General features: G+C 45.8%; 1 protein-coding gene and 1 pseudogene across 8 annotated transcripts in view; one reads left to right on the top strand and one right to left on the bottom strand.

The window, feature by feature from the left end:
* ABCA4 (ATP binding cassette subfamily A member 4) overlaps window positions 1-12227 on the bottom strand; it is a 184966-nt gene that overhangs the window by 48601 nt on the left and 124138 nt on the right. For all 7 annotated transcript variants that reach the window (XR_013827457.1, XM_079915774.1, XM_079915775.1 and 4 more), the window contains 6 exons: window positions 10166-10407; window positions 9320-9444; window positions 8741-8839; window positions 7732-7918; window positions 2439-2533; window positions 906-938 (listed from right to left, as the gene is read on the bottom strand). Coding sequence is in view for 6 of the 7 variants with exons in the window: in XM_079915774.1 (XP_079771900.1) it covers window positions 906-938; window positions 2439-2533; window positions 7732-7918; window positions 8741-8839; window positions 9320-9444; window positions 10166-10407 (781 nt within the window). In the remaining variant the exon portion in view is untranslated. The remainder of the gene's footprint in view (window positions 1-905; window positions 939-2438; window positions 2534-7731; window positions 7919-8740; window positions 8840-9319; window positions 9445-10165; window positions 10408-12227) is intronic.
* LOC307183393 (nucleophosmin-like) lies at window positions 3605-5042 on the top strand (annotated as a pseudogene). Its single transcript has 2 exons — window positions 3605-4178; window positions 4260-5042. The product of its transcript is annotated as a nucleophosmin-like (transcript).

Genomic DNA, 12227 nt, shown 5'->3' on the forward strand with positions numbered 1-12227 from the left:
TGGTCCAGTCCTGCCGTGCCTCTCTTCGTGCCTCTCACCCACCCCTGCCTTGACTCCTGCTCTAGTCCTTAACTGGATCCTAGCCTTGGGTCCCTCCCACTCTAAACTATCTTCCACACTGCTCTGGAAGTCTTCAGTAACGGTGCTCAAACACTGGCCTGGGCGTGTCACTCTCTGGCTTAAAACCCTTCAATGGCAGCATAAAAGCCAAACTCCTCAACAAACAAGATTAATTTGTTGGATAGGCAAGGCAGAGGAGAAGAACTTTATTTCTCAGGGACTCAACTCGTCCCCCCGCCTTTCTGCTTCAGCTGAGGTCCCTCACTTCCCTCTTGGGAACACTTCTAAAAGCTGAATTTCACTTTTATGGTCTAGAATTTGCCCAGGAAGTCAAGTCCACATCAGCTCTGCATTCATTCTAGAGGCCCTGTTCCTGAAGGAGCCCGTGAGGCGGGCTCCCTCCTAGATGATCCCTAGAGGATTTGCAACCTTGGGAACCGTGTGAACCTTCAGGATGCCTCAGGAACGGGGTGAGTCTGGGGCTGGGCCAGACGCCCTGAGGCTTAAAAGGAATGGGCCGAGGAGTGCCAGGGCTTAGGTTACATGTGCTCTTGTTCTAAACTGTTATTTGCTCGGAGGTTTTAGAACCTCCCTGGAGTGAGAGTGCTCTGGAATTCCTCTTCAGGAACATCACCTCTCATTTATGCCCTCCAAGGAGATCTACTGCTGAGCATCTTCTGGGCCCAGGGTGTGTGTAGCCATGTATCCTCCAAGACATGTCTTATGAATTCCTGAGCACATACAGAACAGCTCATCCACATGACTTTGAGGTGTGGCTTTTTTACGTGCAATGAATTAAATAGATCACTCTGAGACTTTTATTTCTTATAAAAATAATTTCTTACCTCTGTTCATTGACCCAGTATTTGCTCTTCAAACTGAAAGCCAAAACAAATCATACAATGAATACAAGTATGCAGTAGTGTTAACTTTCTTCCAAACACTCACTGGGGTCTCCCAGTCTTCAGGGGCATTTTTTTGCATTTCCTGATGTCCAAGCAATGTGGAAACCTCCCGGGCCAGGGGCCGAGCCTGAATAAATATGTGGAGAAAGGACTGATCTTTTCCAATCCTGCCTCTCCAAGTCACATCCTGCCTGCAGGGCTTTCTGGGTGGCCTTGTTGTAAGGTCACTTGTCAGATGATCTGGACCCAGAAAATACGGCAACGACCATGCCAGCATGGAGTGAAGGCTGCAGCCCTCCCCTCTTCCACCCTGTAAGAACGAGACTTTCATAATCACCTGCACGCTTGGAGGAAGTTCTGAATTACTCCTAGCCCAAAGTTAAGAGACTGACTTCCAGTCAATCAGGGGCAAAATTACAAGATAGGAAACATGCAGATACCAACTCTAGTCCTCGTAGTTCAGCCCCATGGACTATCATTGTCATAAAGCACAAAATCCAAAATTCCATATTACAAATTTGCTGCTGAGCACAAAGTGTGGGATGGTCGCTGTTCACTGCATTACTGAATAGAGTCTATGCAGCCTGTTTTTATTTTTGTGCTTGGACGCTGTTCTTCATTTTGCTAACTGCTGGCTCGGCACTGCCTTCTCAACAGCTGCTTTCACCATCTGCAATGTGTTGTAGTTAGCTGAGTCCATTTATCCCTTGTTGAGGGACTGGGAGGGAAAGTAACTGTAACTACTACTAAAGTTAGACAGTATGTTTTATTTTAAAGTTCCAGGGAACATGGGGCCCAGATCAGGGTCCCCTATAATCCTCTCTCCATAGCATGCTCTTGTCATACTACTTGCTCTGATGGGACTGCTGAAGCAGTCCCGGGGTGGGGCTTGTGAGAACAGCTGCAGAGCTGCATCTGAAAGGGCAGTGATACAGATGATCATTCACAGTGAGAGTGTGACAGGTGCAGTTAACCTGGGCAACCTGTGGGCTCACGCAGACTATCCCACCGCCTCTCTCCGATCTTGGTCTGTTTCCTTTCTCCTTTTTGCTTCTTACTTTTCCCTCCTGCTTCTCTCTTTGTCTCTACCATTTCCCCTTACTCTCCTTCCTCCCTTCCAACGTCACCTCTGTTTTTTTAACTAATTAAAATATGAGGCACCTCTGGTTTTTAACTAATTAAAATATGAGGCTGTATTTTGGACAAATTCTATACTTTCTTATTTTACTTGTAATAGTGCATGGCTTAAACGTTAACTGCTTGTCCTAAACAAAGCAAGATTAATCATAAGTTGCATTCGACTTGTATACGCCCCCATTGCTTTTTCTATTGGATGAGGCTCTCAAATTAGGAAAAAGAAAAAATTCCACTGCCCTGATTGTTGATAAATCATGAGAGGAAATTATCTTCTGTCCCTAGTCAATATTTCCCACAGGGAGCCAGGATGAAAAGTATAGAAAGGTCTCTTCTTACCTGCTTCGTATAAGAGCAGGATACGTTTTTACCAAGAAGTCGGAGATGTTCCTGTCTGTAAGGTCTTGTAGAATTTCAGTGCTGCGCTGTATTCTCTGAGGCAATGAGATATCTGCATTAATTACCTCGGAATTTGAGGTGAAACTTCTTGTTCTTTTCCAAAAATTATTTATAGACTCAGCTACTGGGAAAATACTAAGTAAGGCACTGGCATCTCCCCAGTTCCCATAGCAATGATGTGGGAGCCACCTTCGAACCCTCTCTTTTCTTTATTCCACTGATGACACAGGACAGTTCTCACTTCAAAATAAATCTCCAGTCCATCAGCATCTCTCCAGTTCTACCACTATTATGCTAAACCAAGCCTCCACCTACATGTCACCTGGACCTCTACAGACCCTTCCAAACTCGTCTCTGGTTCCACCGTGGCCCTGCACAATGCATTCTCCATTCATTAGCCAGACTGAGCTTAACAATATCAATCAGAACATCCCATTTGCCTTGCTTACCACACTCCAGCAAACCCTAGGATCAGATCCAAATTCATTACCAAGGCTGAGCTCACCTGCTGCTACCCACCCCCCCACTTCTGTTCCCTGTTTCTCAAATGCACACCTCTCATTCCTGCTGTAGTTTTGCCCTTGGCAGCAGCTCCCTCTGCCTGGAATGTTCTCCCTGGACAACCTCTCATGGCTAACTTGTTATCATTCAAATCTCAGCCCAAAGTTTATCCCTCAGAGAAGCATTTTCTATTTCTAGTCACATACTGTAGTATTGTCTTCACATCTTCATCTCTACCTGAAATTTTCTTTCCAATTAAACTGTTTACTCGTTTTGATCTGCCACCCCCTTTTGGATACAAATTCTGTGAGAGCCAGGACTTTTTCTGACTTGTTAGCTGTTGTGTCCCCAGCCCCGAGAATAGTACCTGGCATATAGCTGGCACCATAAATTTTGACATGAATGAAAGAATTCAAACAGTGCATTACAATTTACAAATCACTTTCAGAATACACCTAGAAGAACTCCGAGTTAATCAAAAGATTTTAGAGAATTCAAAAGTGCATGAGTCCTGGTGTGATTCTGTTCTGCGCGACTGTTCCCTGGAACAGTAGTTTTTTATCTCCGTCCACCTTCTCTCCCACCTAAGTGCATGCCAGCAACCCATGGAGGATTCGATGGACATGGACATGAGCCCTCTGAGGCCCCAGAACTATCTTTTTCGTTGTTAACTAAAGGCCAACAAAGATGATCACTTTAAGGTGGATAATGATGGAAATGAGCACCAGTTATCTTCAAGAACGGTCAGTTTAGGGGCTGGCGCAAAGGATGAATTGCACATCATCAAAGCAGAGGTGATGAATTATGAAGGCAGTCCAATCAAAGCAACACTGGCAACTTTGAAAATGTCTGTGCAGCCAACAGTTTCCCTTGGGGGCTTTGAAATAACACCACCTGTGGTCTTACAGTTGAAGTGTGGCTCAGGGCCTGTGCATATTAGTGGACAGCACTTAGTAGCTGTGGAGGAAGATGCAGAGTCAGAAGATGAAGAGGAGGAGGACGTGGCACTCCTAAGTAAGTCTGGAAAGCGTCTGCCCCTGGAAGTGGTAGCAAGTTTCCACAGAAAAAAGTAAAACTTGTTGCTGATGAAGATGAAGATGATCACGAAGATGACGATGATGATGATGAAGATGATGATGACTTTGATGATGAGGAAGCTGAAGAAAAAGCTCCAGTAAAGTAATCTGTACAAGATATTCCAGCCAAAAATGCACAAAAATCAAACCAGAATGGAAAAGACTCAAGACCATCAACACCAAGATCAAAAAGTCAAGAATCCTTCAAAAAACAGGAAAAAACTTCTAAAACACCGAAAGGACCTAGCTCTGTAGAAGACATTGAAGCAAAAATGCAAGCAAGTATAGAAAAAGAGCATTGAACAATCCTTGGCACTACTGGTAAATTAAGCCCAAAGATGGGGAGAGGGGAAAAGGAGAGACAAATATAGTCCAAACTGAGTATCATCAACAATCCAGACTGAAGTCTTCTATTTTCATCTCAGTCCCCTTATTGATTTGCCCCCTTCCAGGCTGGAAGCAATCTCTTGATCTCCTAAAACACTTTCTTTTGACTGCTGTGATTCAGTGGACCTTATACTTTGCTTTCTATTACTTGTGGATTTGCCTCACCTCTTTGACCATGTTTTAATCACCTTTGTATCTCCCTAGCTGCTCAGTAAGTATTTGAATCAAAAAAAAAAAAAAAAAGTGCATGAGTTTGGCCACCAGGTGGCAATATCACTTTAAATTTGGGAATACATAGCGTTTAGTTTCTGGTGAACCATGAACCTGCGGTATCAAGGGTGCCACCCAGAGGCAGCCGAGGAAATTTCTGGCAGTGTTACACCACCATCATCACACTATTCTTTTCATTTTTCGTGGTTTCTGTCTTTCCCGCCCCTTTCTCATTTTACTCCCTTCTTCAGTTCACTTTCTTCACCTTGTTCCTCTCTAACACTAGGAGGAGAACTAGCATCTCCTGAATGCTCACTGTGTGCCGGGCACAGCGTTAAATGCTCTACATTATCTGCCTTAATCCTTATATCCTGTGAAAGAAGAACTGTTGCCTTCGTTTATAGACAGAGAAACTGAGGTTCAGAAAGGTTAGCTAACTTGCACCAGGCTAGAGCTTGTGGGTGGTTGACCTAGGATTTGAATCTGCATCTGTCTGACTCCACAGCCTTGCTCTTTTCACTCCGTCACCTGCTTCTCAAGCTGAAAATGGCAACCACGTGAACTGCCAGGCTCCCCTGGTGGAATCTAGGCTGGAACAATAGGTGGTGCCTGGGAATTTATGACAAAATATTTTCTAAAAGTTCTGTCAAATGAGATCCTCCTACAACTTTATCTCTGTGTATCCCAGAAGTCAGGGATGGAGCCCCTCCCCCTCAGGACCCAACACCATTCAAAGAATATGTTAGGACAGGAGGGGACCCTAGAGAAGACCACAGCCACCACCCCATTTTCCAGATGAGGACGATTTACCATCTCTGAAGCAAACTCATACTCTCTGGTCTTATTCCAGGCAAATGGGGGAGTGTGTGTGAGTGAGTGTGGTGGGTGGGTGTGAACATAAGTGTGTGTGTATGTGTGAAGGAGAGAGACACACACACACACAGAGCAGCTTCTGTGCAGATGCCTGACGCAGATGCTCCCAAGAGAAGCATGAATGATAGTGAGGAGAGGCAGGAGTGACAGAAAATCACAGGAACTGATTTGCTTTTTACCAGGCTTTGGCTGAAAGTCTTTTACATTTTTTCCTCAGGGACCAAGGACTAACCACTGAAAATACATTTCTAAGTGAGGCAGTGAGCCTTAAAGTCAGGATTCACTGAGGAATGAGTCCCCTCACAGCTATGCTTGGCCTTTCCTCCCTGTTCCAGCCAAGGGCTCACTACACAGGGTCACAGCCTCGGTGCCCTGCCACTGGATGTATTTGAGTAGAAGCAGCCACAGGGGCCCTCCGCAAACCCAACAGAAGCAGAGCGTCCTCTGGGGTACCGAGAATTGGGACAAGCCCCTAAGTCCCTCTTTTGGGATCCCTGTGATGCTGTAGTGGCTGAGTTATGATTCAAAGAGAAAATATATTGCTTGAGAAATAGAAAGGTACATGCTTTTAGCATAAAAAAGGGAAAGGTAGGATGTTCATAAACATGGAATCATTTATACACAAGCCAGCAACTGTGACTGACGCTGTGGCAAAATTGAGTTGTCCCCCATTACCGCTCTGCCCCCTGCCGTTTGCCACAGGAATAGACTTTTTTGTTGGGTACAAGGACACCCAGAATAAAGACGGTGGTTCCCAGGCTCCTGTGATGTTCCGTTCTGGCCAATGATGTACACATGAAAGTGCCTCTGTGGTAGCTTCTGGAAATCTTCCTTAAAGGTAGTGTATTCACACACTTCGCCCTCCCTTTTTCTTCATCCCTTCTTCCATCTGCTGCCTGGAAAGTAGATTCTGCCATCTTGGCCAAGGAGGCTGACTTGTTTACCAGAAAGGAGGGAGTGACAAAACAGACCACCATGGACCACCCACATAAACTTTTACATGAGAAAGAAACGAGCTGTGTCATATTTTATCCACAGTTAGTTTGAGGTTGTCATCACTTGAGTTGAAACTATTTCTAAATAATAGTTTCTTTATCTCACTGCATTCTCATAATAATGCTGAAAAATAAGTGCAGTTATCCCCAATTTATAGGTGAAGAAATTAAGGCTCAGAGAGGCCAAGTAACCCACCCATGGCTCTCTGATGCCAATGCCGGTGCTCGCCCCACCTGCCACACTGCCTCATGGGGAGTCGTTCATTCACTGGCAAATCATGAGAGAGGACCACATAGGACCCAGCTCTGTGCAAGTCAGCTGGGAGTCCTGTTATCAGCCTGAGACAAGGTGAGACTTCTCTGGCCCCATTCACTGTCTCTGAAACCCCTGGAGCGGCTCACTGTGATACATTCTGGCATTCAGAACTCCTGAGAGAGGAGGCTGCTCAGAGCCAAGATTGTTGTTATCCCTGCAAAACACAGGTCGCTAGCTCTCTGTGTGTGTGTGTGTGTGTGTGTGTGTGTGTGTGTGTGTGTGTGTGTGTGTGTGTGTGTGTGTGTGTGCATGTTAATTACACAGCACATGGAGAGTTTCTTAATTAAAATTGTAAGTGTGCATTTGAAGGGACACTACAACACTGTTGATAACAGAAAAACTGGAAGCCCACATGTCCAACAATGAGAGAGTAGTTAACTAAATTAAAGTAAATCCAAACAGTAGGATAGTGTGCAGGCATTAAAAATGATACTGTAAATGTATATTTATTGACATGGCCATATGTTCATGATATGTTGTTAAGTGAAAATAGCAGGTTTCAGGACAGCATTTTGAATATAATCCTGTCTGAATGGATAAAAACTAAATGTTATTGGTGGTTATCACCAAGTGATGTGGTAATTTTTTTTTGTTCTGACTTGTCTGTGTTTTCTAATTTTTCTATAGTGATCATGCCTGATGTGTAATTTTCTCAATACTTAAAGATATTTTCTTACTAGATTGAATGGGGAGTGTCTGGTGGAAATGAAGCTTTTGGTCAGTGGCTTCCTCCAGGAGGTAAGGACCTGGAGCCTCATTTAGTCCTTCACTCAGGCGTCAGTTTGAAAACGTTAGTTGGCTAGAAACTCAGGAGGCGCAATGGCTGTGGTCACAGACAGGCTCAGGGCCCTAGCAGCCCCTGGAGGGGGAGGTACCTGAGGGGGTGGGAGCCCCCCTGCGCCCTCAGGGCACTCGGGGAGCATGGTGAGCTTCTCTCTGGTGCTGCACCTGCAGGAAGGCGAGGGGTGGTCTGCTGTCCATATCTGCTTCTGGAGCAGGTGGCTGACATCCGGGGACACAGAGGGAGTCTTCCAGGGGGTTGAATTGCCACAGGGGAACTCCCTCATGGAAGACAAGAACATATTCCACAATCAGCTTCAAGGTTGATAAAAATTCCTCAAAATGAGAAATAGTACCCAACCCTCTCCTTCTGAGCCTTTCCTCCTCCTCGGACCCATGCATTTTCTTCTACTCTTGGAGGTTGGTTTCTGCTCAAGAAAAAATCAAGACTAGAATTTTATTGATTCACTAGATGTGGGTGGGGCTGGGAAAAATTATCTAGCTTGTGGATGGCTTAATCTCCCTTTTATCTGCTGGCAGCTCTCGCCGTTTAGAGAACAAATACAAGAGGTTTTGAAATTAATCTATTTTGGTCCTTATCAATAACTCTGAAAAAGACTGGATGAGAGAAGCAGTTAAAATTACATTGAACGTTTTGAATTCTTGGTGGATTTCAACTGCCCTCTAGAACTCTCTTCTCCACACTTAAAGCAGTAATTGAAAGTTGGCCATATAGGTAACTAACGCCATTCTAGGTCCAATCACACAAGGGCACATCCCCATCTGCCCCCCTTCTCCGTTCAGATTCCTTTCAGATAAGTTGTGAGTAGCATATGTCAACTCAGCATGGTACTTTTATATGGAGAACTATAGAAATACAGAGCTGTCCCGTGGTGCAGGGGCTTCCTGAGGGGCAGGGAACACCCTCGCACAGAGGTGTTGATGGAGAGGCCGGGTGAGTGCTGCTCAGGGGTATGGTGGTGTTCGTGTAATACACAGCAGGACTGAGATGGGGCCTCTCCCAAACCTGCCATCCCAGGCCCCCACCATCAGGGTCTCCCAGGGCAGCTGCTGGTGTTAGGGCAGGGGTGCACAGGGACTTACGGAAGCCACTCTTCCTTCAGGCAGCGGTTGCCAAAGCCTGGCTTATTCACGAGGACGTCTGCAAGTACCATGAGCCGCTCACTGTCCGGCTGGTCCATGCTAGACAGAGTGAGAGGGGCTTACTCGATGGGCATGTGACTGGGGCAGAGGGACAAAGCAGCCAACATGCAACGCAGCAAATGCCTGTTGAACGGCTACTACATGCCTGGCATGTGAACAAGGCAAAGGATCTGCCTTGAGGTGGCTATAGTCTCCTGAGAAGGGGGGTAGGCTGTTTGAACACACCAGTGGTCTGATTCCATATCAGGTCTGCACTTCAAAAAATGGAGCTTCAACCCACTCACCCAACCTTTGCGTTCTCTTTCCTTCCTCCTGGCAGTCTTGCGTGTCCACCTGGGGGTCACCTTTCCCAAGTGGCAGACTCATTAATTTCCTTTCTGAGGGCAGCCTGAGGACCACTATCATGCTGGTGACTGTCCCAGAGAGTGGGAAGGTCAGGGCCGCACCAAGCAGCAGGTGACCCAGGAGCCCCACAACCCAAGGAGGTGGATGATGACATCTGAGGATGAGTCTACGCACCTGAAGAAGGTATACTGCTGCCCATATATCCAGGGGTGAAGGGTCAAAGCAGGATATTCGCCAAAAGGAGGGATGATGATGGAAAGCATCAGAGCCAGAAACACAAAAGTGGCCGGGAGCACAATCTGTGGGAAAATAAACATGGTAACTTGGGCTGTGGTATGTGGTATGTTACACATACACACACACACACACACACACACACACACACACACACTCTCTCTCTCTCTCTCTCTCTCTCTCTCTCTCTCTCTCTCTCTCTCTCTCTCTCTCTCTCTTTTAAACATTTATCCAGCAGCCTCATAACTGGGCCCTGATGGAGAAGGTCAGTCTTCTGGGTAACATGATGGGAGGATGTGCAAAGCCAGGTTGTGAAGGAGAACACAGAATGTTCTGGTAACCTTTGAAGGGTGGTTGAAGCAGGTCAACACTGAACCCTGAAGCAGGCCAATGCTCAGCCAGAGGTGAACCAGAGTTTCTGTTTCTGTACAAAAAGTATAAAAAGAAAAAGCGGACAATGACCTTGATATGCAAGGTCACTGCAAAAAAATGAATGAAAACATGACTTCACCCTCCCCTATAAAAATAAAAGCAATATTAACATATCCACTCTTAGTCTATTTTCTCTTCTAAGTGAGGTAGAGTACTTACAAAGAAGCTTTGTGTTACCAAAAAGAAACAAAGGTTGGCAGGGAGGAAACAAAGCTGACAGAACTCAAAGAGGGTGCCCATCGCAGTGTCTGACCCCATGTGCACCAGAAAGCCTGAGAGAGGATGGGGAGGCTGGGAGAGGTCTGGTAGGCGTGGCCACCGGCAAACAGGCACAGCCAAAGACTGCAGTAATACCTGGGCCAGGAAGTCCTTGTAGCTGCGGACAGTGTGGTGGAACCGCTTGACCAGCAGCGCCTGCACGTGCTGGAGGGCCAGCTGCACTCCCGTGTTAAGTTGGCTGTGCCCATCCTGCTCCGGGGGAGCAGCGGGCTCCGTGGGGTGGCCGTCGGAGCCCTGTGGAGTCTGTCTGGCCTTGCTGCTAGAACCCAAACAGGGGTGTCGAAGACTGACGTTTTCTCTTTTCTGCTGAGTGCCGCCTGGTTTGGGAGATGGAATTAATAGTTTAGAAAAACATTCACAAGATCATTGTTTTCTTACTGTGTAAATTTTCCCTTCATTTAAGTCAGCAACAAAATATCAGGCCAGGAAGGTTAATAAACTTTTTAAAATTCTATTTTCTGATATAAAACATCTATAGACAGGGCTTCCCTGGTGGCGCAGTGGTTGAGAATCTGCCTGCTGATGCAGGGGACACGGGTTCGAGCCCTGGTCTGAGAGGATCCCACATGCCGCGGAGCAACTAGGCCCGTGAGCCACAACTGCTGAGCCTGCGCGTCTGGAGCCTGTGCTCCGCAACAAGAGAGGCTGCGATAGTGAGAGGCCCGCGCACCGCGATGAAGAGTGGCCCCCGCTTGCCGCAACTAGAGAAAGCCCTCGCACAGAAACGAAGACCCAACACAGCAAAAATAAATTAATTAATTAATAAACTCCTACCCCCAACATCTTCTTAAAAAAAAATATATATATATATATATAAAAAAAATCTATAGACAGAATTGCCTGAAATTGTTTTAAAATTCTCTACAGTCGTTAAAGGGAACAAGACAGAGAGGTCTGACACATATAAGTAAAAAAAAAAACCAAAAAACAAAGGTGCAGAACAATATGTGTAATAAGACCATATTTGTGTTAGACAGCATATTTATCATATGCAAAGAAACATATTTTATGTATACACATACACCCACAATGTGTACACATGTGCAAAGCTCTGAAAGAATACCTGTCAATTGTTAAAAAAGGTTACAGCTTCAGGGGCAGAGCTGGAAAAGGGCATGGGATGAAGTGGGAAGGGTTAGTGTTTTTTGTATTATTTGAATTTAACAACAAAATATATTCATGTATAACCTGTGTACATAAAAAAAGTAAAAGTCACAGTTGATTTGGTTCTTTCTAAATTTTTAGAGGTCACCGAGAAGTAGTGGAAAGAGCAATGAACTAGGAGTTAGGAGACCTGGGTTTGAATCCTGACTCTTACTAGATGTTCAAATTTGGCTAATTGACTCAACCTGTCTGAATCTGAGTTTTCTCATCTGTAAAATGAAAACAAGAAAAAGGTTTTTATGAAGATTAAATGAGCTAACACACATAAATGTGTTTTATAAACCATTTTAAGTCATCTGTTATGTTGAAGCTATAGTTTATCGTCACTGATTAATATTTATTTGCAGAATATGTTGTTGGACATAGAGGGCCTAGAGGATGGCTAGTTGCCCCCAGCTGCTTTCTCCTAAAGTCTCCCAGGACAAGGGCAGCTGCAAAGGGAGCTAGGGCAGCTGCAAAGGGAGCTGGGTCAGCTGAGTCATCCTTTCAGCTAACGTTCACGGGCACCTGCAGCGTACCAGGCCTGCTACTCAAGAGGGTGGAGAACTTCTGCAGGCTCACTGCTACCTGGCACCAGAGTCCCATCTCCACGTCCTTCCTCTTGATCTGGGCTCAGATCTGATGTCTGTTGTGGATGGCCCTCCCTCTGGTAGGATTGCTGCTGCCTGTCCTCATGTCTATCCTCTGAGCTTTGCTCTCTCCCCGATGCCCCAACCAGACTGGAGTCGACGGTCCAGACCAGAGTTGAGGGCTTCAGGTCTGTTTGTCTCTGGCTTTCTGCTGCCCTCCAGAGGCCACTGGCAGTGAGCCACCCTTCAGAAATGGCTTGGACCCTCTTGGTACCATGTTATGTATGACTCCATAGACAGCCACAGGCTCCTTCAGACTCTGAAGACAAGATCAGAAAAATGCCATCCTCTAAAACGGAGCCTATTCGAAACAAATACAATTAGCCACCTGAAAAATGGAAGAC

The sequence above is a fragment of the Stenella coeruleoalba genome (genome assembly GCF_951394435.1).
Source record: "Stenella coeruleoalba genome assembly, chromosome: 1".
Taxonomy (NCBI): Eukaryota; Metazoa; Chordata; class Mammalia; order Artiodactyla; family Delphinidae; genus Stenella; species Stenella coeruleoalba.